This window comes from Bidens hawaiensis, unplaced genomic scaffold (genome assembly GCF_021521415.1).
Source record: "Bidens hawaiensis isolate Kalapana, Puna unplaced genomic scaffold, B.hawaiensis_p1.1 tig00040113_1, whole genome shotgun sequence".
Lineage (NCBI taxonomy): Eukaryota > Viridiplantae > Streptophyta > Magnoliopsida > Asterales > Asteraceae > Bidens > Bidens hawaiensis.
This window is the reverse complement of record NW_027505649.1, coordinates 31846-51173: the sequence shown is the minus strand read 5'-3', so window position 1 is coordinate 51173 and position 19328 is coordinate 31846. Positions and strand designations below refer to the sequence as shown.

At 33.6% G+C, this 19328-nt stretch overlaps 1 protein-coding gene, 1 non-coding gene and 1 pseudogene across 2 annotated transcripts; all 3 read right to left on the bottom strand.

The window, feature by feature from the left end:
- Positions 1 to 9734: 9734 nt before the first annotated feature.
- Positions 9735 to 12704, bottom strand: LOC143614504 (glucan endo-1,3-beta-glucosidase 5-like). Its single transcript, XM_077087925.1, has 3 exons — positions 12232 to 12704; positions 11211 to 11764; positions 9735 to 10324 (listed from the first exon to the last, which is right to left on the bottom strand). The coding sequence occupies exons 1-3, from the start codon at positions 12573 to 12575 to the stop codon at positions 9735 to 9737; spliced, it is 1488 nt and encodes a 495-aa protein (XP_076944040.1). The 5' UTR covers positions 12576 to 12704.
- Positions 12705 to 14028: 1324 nt separating this feature from the next.
- On the bottom strand, positions 14029 to 15901 carry LOC143614507 (EIN3-binding F-box protein 2 pseudogene; annotated as a pseudogene).
- Positions 15902 to 18679: 2778 nt separating this feature from the next.
- On the bottom strand, positions 18680 to 18761 carry TRNAS-GCU (transfer RNA serine (anticodon GCU)). Its single transcript has one exon. It is a non-coding gene; the product is annotated as a tRNA-Ser (tRNA).
- Positions 18762 to 19328: the final 567 nt, after the last annotated feature.

Sequence of the window (19328 nt, the reverse complement as noted above, 5' to 3'; positions counted from 1 at the left end):
TTTCTGATAAAAGTTTAATAGTTGTAACATTATCAATTACGTTTGGTAATGTTACTGATATGATTCACATGGACAACAAAGATCTACATAGAAGTGGAAATAAGAACCAAGGTTTATGAAACAAAACAACAAAGATGAATTAATATTTCTTGAATATTTAATCTTACACCCAAAATTCTTTCAATGTATTTATAACTCCATGTGTCATGCATTGAACAATGTTTGAAGCATGTTCCATAACAATTATGGGGTCATGAAGGCGTTAAACGTAATGTTGTTACGTCTTACACAAACACATTCATCCTTTTCTTGTTCAAAGCATGCATTTGTATACTCTCCACTTATGCTTCTTAACAACAATAAATGCAACGATGCTTTATTGGAGCTTTTTTTTATTTCTCCAACTTTTTAAACATCGCTCCATCGATATCTCATTCATGTGAACTTTGATTTGGACCTGGTTTGGTTTGTTGCATGCAAAGCTCTCAAATCATAGAACATAAACCGAGTATATAATACTTATATTAACCATAATTACGTATAATTTTTTTTTCAAAGTTAGTGAAATTTCCTTTTTATGCCTTGGTGAAAATAACTATGCTATCACAAGTGTTTTCTAACACTTTCTTTCCTATATGATGGTTATGAATAAGTTGTGTAAATGTAATATTTATTTAGCAAATAAAGTTACATGTGAAACATATTATAAAAATAGAAAAGAAACACATGGTTTTACACTTTTAAAAGGCCGACTGGTTCCACAGGAAAACAAAGGGCTAAGCAGGAAGCCACCTGGTTGATGGCTAGTCGTTTATGGGTGGTGTGGGCTACATGGTATGAGTTCTCGAACTTTTGGTTGGGTCCCAAGAATTGACTTCAATGGTGAGTCATGCAACCCTTAGTTATTTAATAATTTATGAATCTATCATTGCTAGCTATATTAAGGAATGTATGTAGTCTTATGCTCCTAATGGACAAATGAGTAATCACGTGCTAATGAATGTAACATTTGTGGCTCAAAATATCTATAGATGCACTAAGTTTGTTGTTTTATACTATTACCATACTAGGTATCAAGTTACCTAAAATAATCAATTAATCAATCATACCCAGTATTTCCCACAAATAGCCTAAGCTATCATAAGTAGAGTCTGGGGAGGATGGGATGTAGGCAGACCTTACCTCTATCCCTAAAGATAGAGAGGTTACTTCCGGCGAGACCCCAAGTTCCCTAGATTAACTAGATATCATATAGTTCCGTTAAAAAAAAGAAAGAAAGAAAGAAAGAAAAGAAACTAAATACTATAGGAAGTATAGAACCAAAAAGATAAATAGCATAAACATTAATATGCACTCATATTTATTAAAATGTTACCACCTTTAATACAACCTTTAATAAACATGTCTTCTTATTAACATCCGGAAAATGTCACAAGAAAAAAAAATCCTAGATCAATCATGAGGATCCATCGAAACATAGAGGAATTTTGAACACCATGATGTTCTTTCAGGTCAAATACAAAAACTTCCTAAAATTGTATAGGATTATAGTATTGCACATGTAGCTAGATTCACAATTACATTTTTAATATTTGTTTTTTTATTTAACGGTTATATTTATAAAACTCACATCGGTAAAAATAAAACAAAAACCAAAATTACATCATCAAAAATGAATTTTTTTAACTAATCAACAAAACCTGTTCTAGCTAGCTTTAGAATCGGTGCTAGAATACCATAAGAATGAGTAAATAACATCATCAAAAATATTATCACGTTTGTTTAGGCTCGAGACGAAGATCATATCGTTTCTAAAATCATTTACCAAGTAGTAATTACAATATTTTCTATAATCAATATTCTTTCTTTATTATTAATGGTAATAGTATCGATCTAAAAAGCATAATCTGAAGAGCCAAAGACGAAAGAAAGGTCACTTCAAGCCAATGAGCAACGACATTTCAAATCCAAGCAGCTACATCACAATCTCCAAAAATATGCTCGGTCGTCTCAGCATGTTTCGAGCAACACGAACACGATATCAAAGGAATGTCCAAACCATAATCTTCATACGCATCATTTGGTTCCGCCTAGTGGAACTTTCCCCATCTGGGGAATGCATAGGTAAATCACATTTTTAACCGACTTAACCGAAAATCCATTTAGAAACTCCAATTCCCTATTCAAACAATCTAGATTCTTATTGAAATTAACCTATTGAACATAATGACGTAGAATCACCGTTTTTCACCATTCTCCAAACTATAGACATGGGAACAAAATCTTTAAAAGTGAAGAATAGTAATGGATTTAACAATACGACTCTGGACACCACTTTCACTACCCACGTTTGAACCAACCCAAAAGCCAACCTGGCCCCATATATCAAATTTATAGCTTTAACCCAAAGAAAGTGTAGACTATTATGAACCTCCCATGCCATTTTCAAAGTAACGAAAATTAAAACTTTCCAAACTTCATATTCCCATTCCCTCCTTTTGTTTTAGAGGCTATCATTAAATACCATTTGACCCACGGGATCTTTCGACCATTAGTGTTCATCATATTTACAGACTTTTGAACTTGTTAGGTAGTGGCAGATCCAGGAAATTTTTTTCAGGTGGTGCACTCTCTTTAAATGCTTCGATATCATGGAATCGGATATAAAAATTTTGGGTCGGTTTGACGATTCGGGTCGGTTCGACATTCGGGTCGGTTCATTACATAATAATGCTTTACCAGTTGTTTAATTTGCTAATTGTAATCTAAACTTTAACAAATAACTTAACAATTAACATATGAATCTAAGTAATTAATAATATCAAGAACAATTAACAAATGAATCTAAACTCACCGCCACGGTCGGAGGATTCGAGGAAGAGTAGCAACTAGCAAGGCTGTGTAGACGGAGAAAGGCACGAGCCCGCACCGTGCGGCGATGGTCTCTGGTCGGCCGGATGCCCGGACTAGCCAAAGAAGGAGGAGTGGTGCCTTTGTAATCGTGGTGGAGAGTGGAAAAAGGCAAAGAACGTCGTTTGTAATTGTGTCTTTATTTAAAAGTTTTGGTTTATGAAACCCTAAAAGACAGCATAAAAAAAATTTAAAAGAAAGTAACCTTCACTTAACCAATTAATAGGAGTTATCCATCAAGCCAACAACTTATATTCAAATCAAGATGGTTCCTTTTTAATTTATATAAGGTGGTTCACTATATTATTTTCTATACAGCAATACTCTATTATTTCAAAACTCGGATGGTTTCTGAGAACCATCCATCTAAAAGGTGGATCCGCCCATGTTGTTAGGATCGAACCCAAGACTCCAATAGGAAACCTTATAGGAAAACTTTGTGAACATCTCACCATAGTGATGATGAAGTAGTCTATTGGAATGAATGTTTTAGAATCTCTTGATGATTGGCAATCCATGAAAGTGAAAGAGGGGGCTAAGTGGTGTGGTGTTGGTTCAAACAAAATCAGTTGGGCCCTAAAATTGACTCCAACGGTGGGTTTTTGTTAACCAATGGGCTGGCGCTAAGTCAAATAATGGCAGATTGATTTTGTTCAATTTCATATTAAATAAAATAATTTCAAAATGATTTAATTGGTCACCTGGTGGTTTTTAAGATAGCATAATTGAGCTAAACGAAATAGATAACTTTGATATTTTGCAAAAGTAGTCACTATTATTTTTAGTTAGAATATTATGAGTTTTGCTACTTTATGACATAGAAAAAAAGTATACATATAATGTATAAACTAGTTTAAAACCCTATGTGTTACACGATAAATTGAAGAAAATTTTAAACTTTAACTATTAAACAAAATACAGTTAACACAAATATCATATATTTATTAATACAATTACAATTTATATTAAAAATTACAGGAATTACAAAACAGGCATTACACAAATATGTTACAAATATGTGTAATTTCCTTGTACACTACATTTGTGGTTGTATTGGTCAATATGTCTTGTTTATCAGATAGCTAATACATAAAAAATAAATATTTATGTAAATATTAAATAAATTTAAAAAACAGTTAGATAAAAAAAAGTTGGAAAGCAATTAGCTACAACACAATTACATCCATATTGAAAAAAAATTGCGTTAGAAAAAAGTGATGATATTTTACATTAAAGATATATAGCAGTTAAGTTTACATTAATACAACATAACGTATCAATTCAGTCATGTAACCATCTCTAGTTTATTTTTATTATTATTTTTTTTTTGTAAAATCTAAGAGAAGTTATAAACCAAAGCAAGTTACACAAATAAAACAAAACTACACCTATAAATCATAAACCAAAGCAAGTTACACAATCAGTTATGTCGCCTACAATTTTTTACCCTAAAATTCATGTAAAATCCTAAATATGTTGATATCAATCTATAACTTCCACTGTTAACATCCTAATTCATGTAAAACACTAAACCTGCTTTAACCTGAAATTCATGTAAAATAACTATAAATCATATAAGTACCATTATCTCACGAAGCAGACTCACATGGATAGACTCCAAACGGATCATCGCTGGAAAAGTTACCAGAATTGGAGGATTTGATAGTGAACGAAACGGAACATGACGGCGAGTGGCGATACTTGTATTGACTGGGGTACCAAGTCCCTAGAGGAGAAGGAACTGGTTCTTGTGGTGGCGGTTGGTAAGATTCCTGTGCTGGCAGTGGTGGTGGCGGTGGCGGTGGAGAAGGGCGATAGAAGTTTATGGAGTTGGGAGAGTTTTGCAATTTAGGGTTTGACTGGAATAAAAGATCGTAGATCCGAATAAAACTAAACTGAGTGGGTAAATGACCCATGTGGGATTCATATTTTGAAAATGGGTTAAAAAGTGTGAGAAGGATTAAGAGAGTGACAATTAGCATGAAGTAGTAGTATTTTATTAGAGTAGTAGATATATGAGCTCATTAATATCCTTGGCTTTTTGTTTATTTGGACCATAATAAGAAGGAAACAAATATAGGTTTTGTTTTGTAGAATACAACTCCAGTGGATGAAATTACTTCATGACCAGAAAAAACATGTAATTGAAGTTCTGGATTATTCATTTTGAACTTTGTAAAAGGGAGTAAGCATTATTTCCATTTTTGTGTGGATGATTAAATATACCTAACACATCAAAGACTTCATTTTAAAGAAAAGGGAGGTTTTGAGTTCAAGTTAAATTATGATAAATAAAAAAATATAGAGGTTTAGATTGAGTCCGGGGGTTTCTAACTTATGGTAGGTTTCGTCCTAGGATGGAATGAAAATGATCACATAGGTCAATGGTCCGTCAATGATCTAAATAGTCGTTAAACAAATAAAGCAACAAAGATTAACAATGGTAAAAGTGGTTTTTATCTTTATTTTTTATTAGACAAATATCTTACAAATAAAAGCTAGTTCTATATGAATAATATTTTTAAGGTGTATTGGTTTTTATTAATCCCAACTATCATCTTTTGAAAGTTGTTGGTCCCAACTAACGAATTGGCTGATAACGATCCCACTTTTTATCATATTTGTTCCCAACGGTCCATGACTAACAGAATTCTAACGCCGTTAGTTGTAGGTCGCCGGAAAAACATTTTTGGCCGGAAAACTCGTATGTAATCGGGAAAACTCAACATTTTCGTCCCAAACATCCGTGTAACCATAGATTGGATCTTTAAAAACCTTTTTCTAGTAAAATTCCCAATTATTGAGGTCGTCGGAACCCTAGAACCATCGTCGGAATTGGTTGGTGGTGCTAAAGTAGTGGTGTTTGGTAGGTGGTGAGTTAGTTAGTGGTAGTGGTTAGGCTGTATGCTATGGTGGAGGGCTTCGAAGCCCCTCCACAGTGCCACGTCAGCGTCACGTGGGCACTAGGGACATCAAAGCCCCAGGACATAAAGCTCCTCTATGGTGAGGGGGGCTTCGAAGCCAACCTTTTTTCTTTTTTTTCATAAAACAAAATAATCCAATACAATAATACTAAAATACAAAATAAATTAAATATCAAAACATATAAAAAAAATTACAGTTATTTTTAGTCGTCGTCCTCGCCGTCAGCTTGCTTATTACTCCAAAGATGTTCAACCAAATCCGATCGAAGGCTGAAATTCGTTTCCCTTTTTCGTGTTTTAAATAAATTTGCAAGTTTCTCATCTTCGTTTAGTGTACAGATCGGCTCTGTCTCATCATTGTACTCGCCTTAGAAAATTGCTCTACCCGAGTCCTCCAATATCATATTATGCAAGATAATGCAAGTGTATATTATGTTTCTTAACTTATCCATTTGTTGAAAACGAGCCGGTTGTCTAATGATAGACCAACGTTTCTTTAATACCCCGAATGCCCTTTCAATACCTTTTCTTGCTGACTCGTGTTTTTTCTTGAAATACTGACGTTTTTCGTCAGTCGGGCACGTAAAGCTAAGAACCAACGTGGCCAACTCCGGATAAATACCGTCGACTAGATAATATCCGTATTTGTAGTTGACATCGTTCGTGGAAAATGAGGTGTCATGTGAGACTCTGTCTGTGAGGCGGTCAAAAATAGGGGACGCATTAATCACAGCTACATCATTGTTTGCACCGGGCATCCAAAAAATGCATGCCATATCCAAAGATTAAATGATGCAGTCGCCTCAAGAATAACTGTTGGGCCATCATGATCACCCCGATGATATTGACCTTGCCAAGCAACAGGACAGGCTTTCCATTCCCAGTGTGTGCAATCGAGGCTACCAAGCATCCCGGGAAAACCGTGTCTTTGTTGATGCACCTCGTATATTTTTTTAAGTCGGCTTCCTCAAATATTTTTTATGATATAGTTGTGGAATACCTAAGTTTAACAAATTTTATAAAATTCATACTCAAAATGTTACGGTTTTGAAATAAATAATTAGAATAATAATACTCGCATTCACAGAATGTGTGAAGCGCCTCACGAGCCACTGTCTCCGACATCTGTAAATACTCTTCCATGGCGTCGCTCGCAGTCCCGTACGCTAGTTGATGAATTGCCTTCGTGCATTTTTGCATTGTTGAATATCCCAGTTTACCTCTCGCGTCCGGCCGTTGTTGGAAGAATGCATAAACGCGTTCTAAATCACCAAATATTCGTAAAAATAGTTGGCGACTCATCCGAAAACGGTGCCAAAATCGTTCCGAATCAAAAGTCACGTCCGGCGAAAAAAAATCTTTCATCAACCGATCATGAGCACCTACGCGATCCCGTACTGGAAGTCGGGTGTCAAAAATGAGTCGGAAGACATATTTTGGAGAGAAAGTTTTAAAAAGTTTAAATGGGAGAATGAGATGTTTTTAGAGATTGGGTGAATGGTATATGTATATATATGTATTTTATATTATTTAAAATTGATTTTTTTATAACGGTAATAAATCCGTTGTGGGGGTGGGGGGGACTCCATCTTCCCCTTCACCTTCCGCGCCCGCCTTCCCCTTCAACCCACACCTTTCCGCGCCCCACCCCAGCACGCCCCCGGCGGTGTTCGCACCTCCACGGCACCCTTCTCCCCTCTCGGAAGCGCCCATAGTGTATAGTCTTAAGGTGTTCATGTTGAGTTTTCCAGCAAAAAATGTGACTTTTCTGACCGCAAACATTTTTCCTGCGATCTGTAACTAACAGCATGAGGATACTATTAGTTGCAGACTGTTGTGAACAAATACATTAAGAGATGGAACCGTCAGCAGCCAACTCGTTAGCTGAGACCATCAACGACTAAAAGATGATAATTAGGATTAATGAAAACCAATACACCTATTTTTAAAGACCCTACATTAATTAAAATTAACAAAACAAAACAAAAAAAGTTTGTATTAGAAAGAAAAACATTTAAAGGATTTATTATATATTATTTTAGAAACGCTTGAACCAGACCTTTTTGTTTTCTTGGGCTCTTGTTGGGCTTTAAACTATTGGGCTAACCCACTTTTAGGCCTCTTCGAACTTTCCTGGCGCTAGGCTAAGTTAGGTTTAAGTAGAGGTGTAAAAAAACCGGTTTGGGACCGGTTTTAGGCAAACCGAACATAACCGGTTTGCTTTAAAAACCGGTTTCACCTAAAGCGGTTCCCAAACTGACCTAAACCACCATTTTCAGGAAACCCGGTTAAAATTGGTTAAACCGGTTTGTAAACCAGACCGAACCGACGTGACCAGGGCAGCCTATTTTGCTTCTAAACCAGTTTATAAACCGAACCAGTGAGTCAAACCGGTTTTGACCAGCCGTTGACCAAATCGGTTCGGTTTGAGTTTAAAACCGGTTTTGTACACCTCTAGGTTGAAGTCTGTTATCCAAAATTCTAGATTGAGTTTAAAACCGATTCGGTTTGAGTTTAAAACCTTAAGGCTCTAGCAGTTTAGCTAGATTTCATGTTTGTTGTCATCCAAAATTCTAAACGTAACTAGTGGGTAATTACCCGCACAACATAGATAATGCGGGTATGTTAAAATTTGTAAAACCCAGTTTCAACAACTTTTACAACAATATTAACCTCATGAAAAGAGTCATGCCGATAAGTTAATTTAAAGAGAAAAAACATTTTGCATTTCACACGGTGAGAGCTCATTCAAAGAGGGGTGTGTGTTGGCCCAGACAGATCAAACAATCAGATTAAACAAATGAACACAAGATATAGGGATGACAACCCTCGACTCTTTTCATATAACCAAACGAACTTATCAAACTTACATGGAGAAGAAAGAGTTCTCTTGACTTACAAAATAAACAATAACCTAGACCCCTATTTATAGTTCTACTAAACTTGCTCTTCAAGCCAAACCTAACTTCGAAAACAAAACAATCTTATTTTAGAATAATCCATAATATTCTTATCATGCTAAATAAATATTAATATAAAACTTAACAAAACAAACCCTGAACTTTAATCACTTAACAAATCAAGATTAAGTCTTCAGTGTGTAGTATGGTTCGGTGCGATCTTGGGCTAAAACCAAACCGAAAACCAAAGTTTCAGTTTTCGGGTTCAATTCACTTTTGGATTTGGTTTTTTCGGTTTTGCTAATCGGGCTAGTAATTTTTGAGAGAACGAAACTTAAAATATTTTGAAATTGGGCCAAATACATTTAAAAAAATAAATAATTAATATAGTATTGTACATTTTGATCTAGAATATTAAGAGCTAATAAAAGATACTTACATTTAAAATGATTTAATTTCATCCAAAACGACAAAGCATAACCGATTAACATTAAAAATAAAACAAATTTCCAAGTTTATAAAACATAAAGATTCAAAACCGGTTTTTTGGTTCAGTTTGGCTTTTTCGGTTTTTTTCACAACACAAACCAAACCAAAACCAATATTTCAATTTTTACTAAAAAACAAAACCGAACCGTCGGTTTCTAATTCAGCTTGGCCTTTTTAATTTTTTCGGTTTCACACACCTCTAATTAAAAGTGTTAAGAAATGGCTTCTCTAACATTCCAAACTGCACAATGAAAGTGTTCATTGAAGTTACTAATAATAAAATCCAAATTAAACGGGTTAAACACGTTAAACATGTCAAAAGTGAATAGCAACATAATAGCTTTTTTCAAACAAGACAAATTAAACGGGCTAAATATGTCAAAAGTGAATAGCAACATAATAGCTTTGTAAGACTCGAATGAGCTGAAATCATTATTAATCATTTCATAAATCAAATCATAAGACATACACAATACATACACAATGTTGCAAGACTCAAAACTACAATCACTCAGGCAACCCAACCAATGATCAATGACAAAAGTAACACCACCACCCCCGAGTGACCGAACATCTGTGACCGCCACCCTGCCGCTGCCACAGGACTCCGTGCCTTCTCGTGCTTCCCAAGATCTATCATAATCTCATATCTACAATTCACTTTTCCAGTTGTCGGTTCTATTTTTGTAATAACCGATAAATTATTAAAATTACACGATCCTTGTTGTTGATTAAATCTTTGAAAATACTTATTAAATGCGTAAGATGCATTATTTCGAGTGTCTAAACCACCACAAGATGACCCGTACCCTAGATTTGTACAATCCGCATATGTACACGCGTAGTTAATACTGTCCACCAATTTAGGGTCTGTTTCACTTGCGTCTGGTGCTAGCACACACCATTGTCTTGGTAAGTATCGGACCCCCTTAGCTGGGACCAGGGTCCGGTTACTTCCCAAGTCTAGTCTATACTTAACCGTCCCATCATAATTAAAAATGCCCCAATGTCGTTCAAAATTCCCCGGATCAATACTTTTCGCGTCCTCATCTATAAGTCCAAACATGTAAACATCTGGTGGTGTTTTTCGTTTAGGTGTACCTAATAATGAGTATTAAAGTGATAAGTATTTGAATATTAGATAGTAAATCTTAGCTAAAGGTAACAAAAAGGAAAATCCACTAGTAGCATATGTGCTTGAAGCGAAAAAGTGGGGGAAAAAATGAGGGTTTCGTTATGTTTTCGTAAAAAGCAACTTTTTTTGTTCAGTTTCGGTTTTGTGAGTAATTATAAACCGAAACACCAAACCAACCAAATTCATGAATTTTCATTTTATATTTTAATCACTAAAGTAATTTATAAAAATTTAGTAAACAGCATAATCCAAATATTTTGGGCCAAATGTATGACGATCAAATATTCATTAATTTGTAAATAGATTTAGTCCCGACGTTCATTATTTGAAGCCAATTTTTCAGTAAACGTTTTTAAGCCCAAATGATAAACCCTGAAATAACCAAAATCAGAACCGAACCCAAACCAAAAATCAAAGAATTGAAAACCGAATGCTTTTAAGAAAACAAGGATCAACTATTCGGTATTTTATTTAGTTTAAGATCAAAACAAATCAACCTATCCGATAAAACTTAAAATCAAACCGAATTTATAGATTTTCATTGTTATCTTGAACGTTAGCTAATTTATTAGAATTCAAAAAACAATATTACCCAAATATTTTGCCTGTTTAATCATTAATTAACAAGAAAATTTAAACCCAAAGTTATTCTTTTTGGTCAAATATTTTTCGACCCAAAAATTTCATGTTTAAATGACAAAACCAAAAAACCAAACCCAAATCAAAAATAAAAAAGAATATAAAAACAAAACCAAGCACTTAAAAAATACTCAAAAACCGAATTTTCAATCTTTAATTCAATTTGAGTTTAAAACCGACTCATAAACGCCTATAGTTATTAATTTTCCATACCTTGTCCTTGAATGATCCTGCTTATTAACCCTTGATTAAACTTCCTAGCATACTGAATATTAGCATTCACATCTCCATCCGTTGGCCACCCAATCTCCCCAACAATAATCGGCACCGACCCGAACCCATTCTTCTCTAACGCCCATACAAGCGTGTCATAATTTGCATCAAACACATTCATATAAGAAACAGACCCATCCACCACCGGTTTACCCGTACCCTCAAAAAATGCAAAGTCCACGGGAAAATGTGGGTCCGCGTAGAGACTAAGGAACGGGTAGATGTTAATGGTGAGTGGGGCCCCATTGTCGCGTAGGAACTTTACAATGTTGATCATGAGGTCGTGGATGTCAGTGCGGAAGTTGCCCTTGGAAGGGACACCAGAGTCGTCGCTTTGGTAGACGTCAGCGTTTAAGGGGACGGTAACTTTCACTTGTCGGCCGAGACCAGCTTTTATTAAAGCGGCTTGGATGTTTTGGACTGCGGGGAGTGTGGAGTTTGTGAACATGTTTTTGTAGGTTGTTAGGAATGGTTCGTTTCCAACGGCAACGTACCTAACAAAAATAAAAAATTAAATTTATTAATTATTATTATTATTATTAGTTAACCGGGTTGAGTTGGATAGGCTCGCTTTGTAAATGAGTTGAGAATATTGTATTACGTGTCTGTTAAAAATATTATTATTTTTTAACGGCAAAAAGATTTAAATATATGTGTGGTGTGAATGTTAAAAATATTAATTTTCAGTTTTTTTTTATATATCTATGTTTAAAAAATACAAATATTTATAAAAATATATTATTTTTTAAAAAATAGATGAACCATTAGCTTTTTACGAGATGATTTCGAGATAAACATTTCAGCCCGTTAAAATAAAAGAGACTAGACGAGCTAGCTAGTTTAACTTATCTTGTCTGTTTACATTACTTTTATTCCGGTCCAAAAAAAAACCCCACAACTTTGTTAAAATTTTATTTAAAATAAATAATAAAAATAGAACATTACATATATGTGAGCTAACCTTATATCAACTCCACGTGAAACATAAGAGGAAACATTTTTCGTCACCCAATTCTCAGCAATAGAGACACCACTTGCCAGCGGGGCTAACAAATCATTAGGTATCCCAAGCATAACTTGAATCCCCGAGTTTCTAAGTGCATCCAACACCCAAGGCTCAGCTTCAAACAACTTAACCTTATTAAACCCATTATCCTTCATCAGTTTCACCACAATATTGGGTGACAATGGGTGCGTTGCACGTGTACCCCAGTTAACACCAAGTCCTTGAACCGACGAAATATTTATAATTAACACGAAAATAATCATTAAAGCCCACAAAAATGATGAGTTTTGAGATTCCATTTTTGTGTGAATGTTATGGTGTGAATGGTTTAGGTGACAAAAATTGTGATTATAAATTTATAAGGGTTGAGATGAACTTTGTATAAAGGCAAGGAATTGCATAAAAGGTGAAAAAGGGATTGGGTGCCATGTGGGGTACGGTACCAAAATGAATCAATCTTTGGGTTAACTTCTTGTAGAGATTATTTGTTCCAGATAATTTGGAATATAGTTAGTTTGTAACTAGTTTTCTAACAAGTAAATACTTAAAATTTATATTTCTAATAGTATTTTATTAAAACATCATGTTGATCATTTGATTGGGCTACATAAAGGTTGTTTAGTTTGTTGTTATATTCTTGTCAAAACCTTTAAGTCAAGGTTTGGCTAGAATCTACATGTGTAACCATGAATGCTTGCACTTTTGAATAGTTTGCATATAATAATAATAATAGTAATAATAATAATAATAATAATAATAATAAAAAATTAAAATGTAAAAATTTTAGAATGTTTTAAAATAATAAATTAAAATGTAAAACTTTTAGAATGTTTTAACACATAAGTTGAGATGAATTAAAACACCGGACAACTTTTTTCTTTTTTATTTAAAAAAATATATTCTGTATTCAAAATTATTTCAAGAATTTTAACACTATTAACAAAATAATATATTATTTGTTTATTGTCATTGTTACAATTGTAATTTGATACTAAATGTATCTTTGGACAACCAAATAAGTAAAATCTTACAAAAATATATGTATACCCTCTAAGAGCATGTTTGGGATTGAGTTTGAAAAATGCTTATTGGCTTATTGGTGTTTTTAAAAAGTCAATAAATTAAAATGCGTGTTTGGCAATCACAAAAATCTTTCTTATTTTAGTTTTTTTAAATGGTTAGAAAACAGTTTTCCAAAAGCTTCAAATCCTGGTTTTTTAAAATGACTTTTTGAAAAAGCAAATAAGTCAATAAACATTTTTCAAACTCAATCCAAAACATGCCCTAAATTTTTGGTGATGTACAAATGTATTTTTCTAAAGATTTTGTGATGATGTTCAATTAATTTTGTTGAACTAGCACAACCAAATAATCTATTTCATACAAATTACCCTCTCTATTGATTTGTATTTGGTTAAATCACACACATTGGCAATCTCTATTTGGGAAGCATGATCATAATATTAAAAGGTGCAATAAATAGTATAAATTAAAAAATAACTAAATAACATAAAGAAAAGTGTAGGAACAAAACTAAAAGGAAAATAAGAGTAAAGACATGAGCTTTTGTATGACAAAAACCAACGACAATGTTTTCTTTTGACTTTGACACCAACCAAAAGTCAACCATCTGGTCCAAACAGTGTCTCTTAAGTTTTAACAAAAAGATTCACAAACAAACCATTCAAGCCTGCAAAAACTGGACCATTTCGCCAACCTGGTCCGATCGGTCAGGACTGCTCGTTATATTCTTCAAGAAAGTATGTCACACCTCCAAAGGTTAACCACGAGTGACTTGATCACACTACTACTTATCGAATTGCACCCTTGAAGATTCAATCCCACAAGGGTCTTTCCCAGTTTAACTAAAGAAAACATACTCTCGTTAGTAACCCGAGAACAACCCGATAATGAAAGAACTTGCAAGTTCATATAACCGCCACGTGTCAAATAAGATACACCCGAATCAGTAATACTAGTCTTTGACACATCAAGATCTTTTAAACTTATACAGTTTTCCGAAATTGCTTGCAGGCTTTTGTCACCGATCTTCTTGCATCCATCAAGATTAACCATTTCTAGGGTCCCACCATGGATCTTGACCAAATTTACGACAATTTTGTCGGTCAAACATACGCAGTCGGTAAGGTTGACTTTCGAAAGTCCAACTTTGCAGACTTTAAGAAGCTCAAAAACACCTGTGTCGTCGATCTTGTCGAGCCCAGTTAGATCAAGATTATGCAAATGTGGACATAACTTCCCGATCATCACCAAATTAGTGTTTCCGAACCCGATGCAGTTCTTGATCGTTAACGATCGTAAAGTTTGACTTTCACAAAAGTCAACGGGTTGGTGTTCAATGTCTTTGATTCCCATACCCTTTATAAGTGAAAAAGATTTCAACTTCGACGCTTGATTCGATAAAGTTCCCAAAATCCCGAGTTGGGTGATCCTATTACACTCTTCTAACTGCAAACTTTCAAGAAACCGAGCGGCTTTCGTGAACGAAACCAACCCGTTATCCGATACAAAACAACACTTTTTAACCACCATATGTTTCAACACCCGACACCCGTGTCCAATAGCTTCGAGGCTAAGATCCGTCACACCACAACACGAAATTACCGCTAAGGACGTTAAAGATTCAAGATTTTTCGCGCTACCCATTGCCCAAAAGCCTTTATGAGTCACGAACCGGAGACCCGTGAGGGCAAGATTGGTAATTGATCTCCCGTAACACCCGATAACCGCAAGTGATGAGTCGGTTATGTTTAAAGATTGAAGCTTTAACTTTAAAAGACCCGAAGATGATGATAATATAGTAGTGATTGCTTGATCATTAACAAGCGGGCAGTCTTTGATCGATAAAGATTGCAGATTCGGGCAGCTTCTGGCAACCGTTTGAAGACCCTCGTTTCCTATGTTTTTGCAAGATTCGATCGTTAAAGAACACAAATTCGGGCAGTTTTTCGCGATCGAAGCCAAACCCGTGTTGGATATTAAGGGACACTGTGAAAGATCAAGACTTTCTAACAAGTAACATTCTTTAGAGATGTTTATTAAAGATTCGTCTCTGATCGAAGGAAGATTCCATAAAGAAATAATCTTTAAGCTCGGGCAGCTACGAGCGATTGCCAAGAATCCGATACTTGTGACTTTAGTACTCCCCCTGACCGAAAGCTTGCCCAATCCACCCCGGGCAGACGTACCAACAGCAATGGCAGCAAGTCTAGTATCAGTTGCTTTCTTCCCATTTAAACACCTCGTGAGATACCCGTCGTTGTCTTGTTCATCGTCACTCGATAACTTGTTGACTTTGACTTTGGTTGACTCGAGTTCTGAGGTTCGGATATTACTTATAACCATAAGCCAATGTTTTGAGACACAAGCGGATATGCTTCGTGTTTGGCTACCAGATAAACGAATAAAGATCTCGTATAGACATTCATCCGGGAGGATTTCGATTGACGGATTCTTGTTGTTACTGGAAAAGAGACTAAACGAGTCGCAAATTCGGGCCCGTTTGTAAGGTCGGGCGTAAAGATCATGAACCGATAATAAACGGGCCGAATCCATGGTACATAGTGATATTCCCTTATGATGTTCATCATCACCTACAAATAAAAAAAAAATCATTAATCATTGCAAAAAATAATAATAATAATAATATCATCTGAATCATCATAAGTATGTTTAGTGTTTAACTTCTTATCAATTTTAACATTTTCTTGAATTAAAATTAGTTCATATTGAAAGTATGATTCAAAGATTAATGTTTAACTTCATATTCAAAGTTCATAATACGCATGAATGATAATAGAGTAGTGATTGCTTGATCATTAACAAATAAAAAAAATCATTAATAATAATAATAATATCATCTGAATCATCATAAGTATGTTAATGTGTTTAACTTCTTAATCAATTAGTTCATATTAGTTCATATTCAAAGTATGATTCAAAGATTAATGTTCAACTTCATATTCAAAGTTCATAATACTCATTATACCATTTTCTTGATTTATTAATCACAAAAACTTATAAGATAATCTTTTATGAATATGATCATAAGATAAACCCTAAAGTTAACAACTTCAATATCTTTTACTCATTTCCCCAATTTCCCATATTAAAAAAATGCATAAATCATTCAAAAATGCATGAAAAAAATGAAAAAACAGAGAATAAACAAATTCAAGAAACACCCAGAAACCAAAACTATCCCAATTGAAAAACCCATCAAGATCCAACACTAAAGTTTCAATTTTTATCCTAAAAAAAACTAATTTGGAAATGCAATAATCAAGAAAAAAAGTATGAATTATGATAAACTTACCACTGCACTTGACCAATGTAGGCATCTTTTGTAATTCTTGAAATGAACCCAACAAAAAGATCAAATCTTTAATCCAAATTCAGCAGTTTTGATTCAAGATTTGTTTGTAAATAAGCTAAAGATTTGTTTTTTAGGCTGAAAGACTCATGTTTCTGTTGGAAGGATGGTTTCAGGATTATATATATACATGTGTGTGAATGTATATTAATTATTTAAGAAAAATTGGATTTTAATAGTAAATATTTTTGCAATAAGCCGATAATAATTCAATTTTAAAGAATAGGTTTTACCGGTCCCATGCTTTACACTAATTGTTTTATTAGACTTTCGTTTTTTTTTTAAATTTCAATTTCAAACTGATGTTGTAGGACATTTGATCGGAATGCTTATGCGAGTCGATTCATGTAAAACTTACCTTTAAACGGTGTTCCAAACGGCTTGATTTTATTAATTGAAAGTTTAGACATCCGAATTGAAACACCGTTTCGTCATTTGGATCACCGTTTCGAGGTAATTTTTACGTCAATCAACTCATATATCATTCTAATCAAAAACCCTAAAACACCATCTTGAAATTTGGAAAAAAACTTAACGACCTTAAGTTTTGTTTTAAATAAAGGTCCAATAAAAACAATTAGTATGAAAGTCAGGACCGGGTAGCAGCTATATTCTATTTTTTGAGGTGGGATTATTATCGGTCAGCTTCATGGATGCGAAATTATTAAAATCAAATTTGTCATCATTTAGTATTTATTTAATATTTAATATTTAATATTATTATAATAGAGATATATATACAAGTAGATAGATACGCAGTGATACATGTATATAAGAGGTTTAGTCTTCAGATTCATTTCACCCACCTCACCAAAATCAGTCACCAAATTTGTTAGTTGCTTGTTGCACATACATTCATTGAATCTTGTTAAAACCATGTTATTTGAGTTACTTATGTGTTAATACCATTGGACCAACACTAGGAGCCCATCCATCTTATTTTATTTTTAAAGTCATGATTAGAATGAATTGTTGAAACTTGTAAGTTGGAACTAGAGAAGAAAAAAGATTGAGAAGATAAGCTTAAAAAAGTGTTGGTTGCCAATTGTGTGACAAATTGATTATATTTAATCAAGCACAATGAAAGGGAAAAACTTCATCCTTTTGTTAGGTTTGGTTTAGAAAACTATTGGAAAGCACACAACAAAATTATGGTTAAGTTTGGTGTATTTAGTGTGCTGGAAACAACAAGGTGTTATAACTTTTTTTATTTTTTGATTTACTATTTTTTTTAGGAAAAATACTGTATATATCTCTTCTCATTATATAAAAACATCCAAACGATAGAATGATAGTTTTGATGTGAATTTGATGTTATGTGAAAAGGTAACTTTTATTTTTGTCTTTCGTCTCTGGCATGTTGCTAGTGTCTTTTTTGATATAATCATATTTACCGTTAAAAAAAATATGAAATAAAAAGAGATTTTTAGTATAGATATAATAAAAAGATTCAATGGCACCATTTTTTTTATCTAAATTAGTTTTTCTTTTAAACAGATTCTAGTTTAGTTGATAAACACTTTTATACATATAGTTGTAATATTATTTTATTTGCATAGGCAAATATAAAAAAATAATATCCTTCATAATAGTTGGTAAACACTCTTTAATATAATCTAAAATTTTACTTAGAAATCAACTCAACCGTTAAACGGTATTGTGACTAAGAACAGAGCCGATTTCGACTGTATTTACTCCTTGTAGGAAAAAGAGTAAGTAGTTATATGATGTGCATCCTAACAAGTCAAACGGGTGAAAATGACCAAAAGTTAACTCAACAAACTTTCTTCTCTTGTAGAAATCATATCAGATTCTTAGAACTAAATGCCCAAAACATTCAAAATGCTACACGATACATATACTTGGTGCCACCGCATAGTAAACCCATGAATTCAACAATCCAGTAGGTTACTCATAGAACACAAAAAAAAAAACAAAAATGATTAGGTCACGTTTGTTTGTATTCATTATATGCAGTTTGGTAAAATAATGCAAAAAAAATGAAAGTATAGACGCCTGAGAGACTCGAACTCTCGCAGGAAAACCCCATGTATTTAGCAGGCACACGCCTTAACCACTCGGCCAAACCGTCTTTGTATTTCAATATCCACACTGAATTTATTTATATTTTCAATATTAGAGTAACATATTGCTTGGGTTGTCACGGTTTTGATTTTCAAAGTAACACAAACACATCCATACATGCTGATTCTTATTTCTTAGAAATTTACAAGAAACATGCACAACCATATTATTAGTCAAATCTAAAACTCCATTAACTTCAATAAAAAAACAACCACATAAATAGCAAAATAATAATAATAATAATAATAATAACAATAACAAGAAAATACATTATTATTTTGAAAACAAGCCATAATAAAGACGACACGTTTCCGTTATTATTTTGAAAACGCTCTTGTAAATAGTTAGTCTCGCATCCCAAATGGGTAGCGGATCAACTCTATGAATAAATTAATTTACAAATTTACATCTTTAAAAATTACAAAAATACAACTAAGTATCAAAAATGTAAATGAAGTGTCTTAACAACCCTGATCCCACATTTTTAACTCTTCTAAAACGGATTGCCAACAATTTATCGGTATCCAAACAATCAAAACTTAGCCTTAAATCCAAATTTTCCTGAGCATTAGCC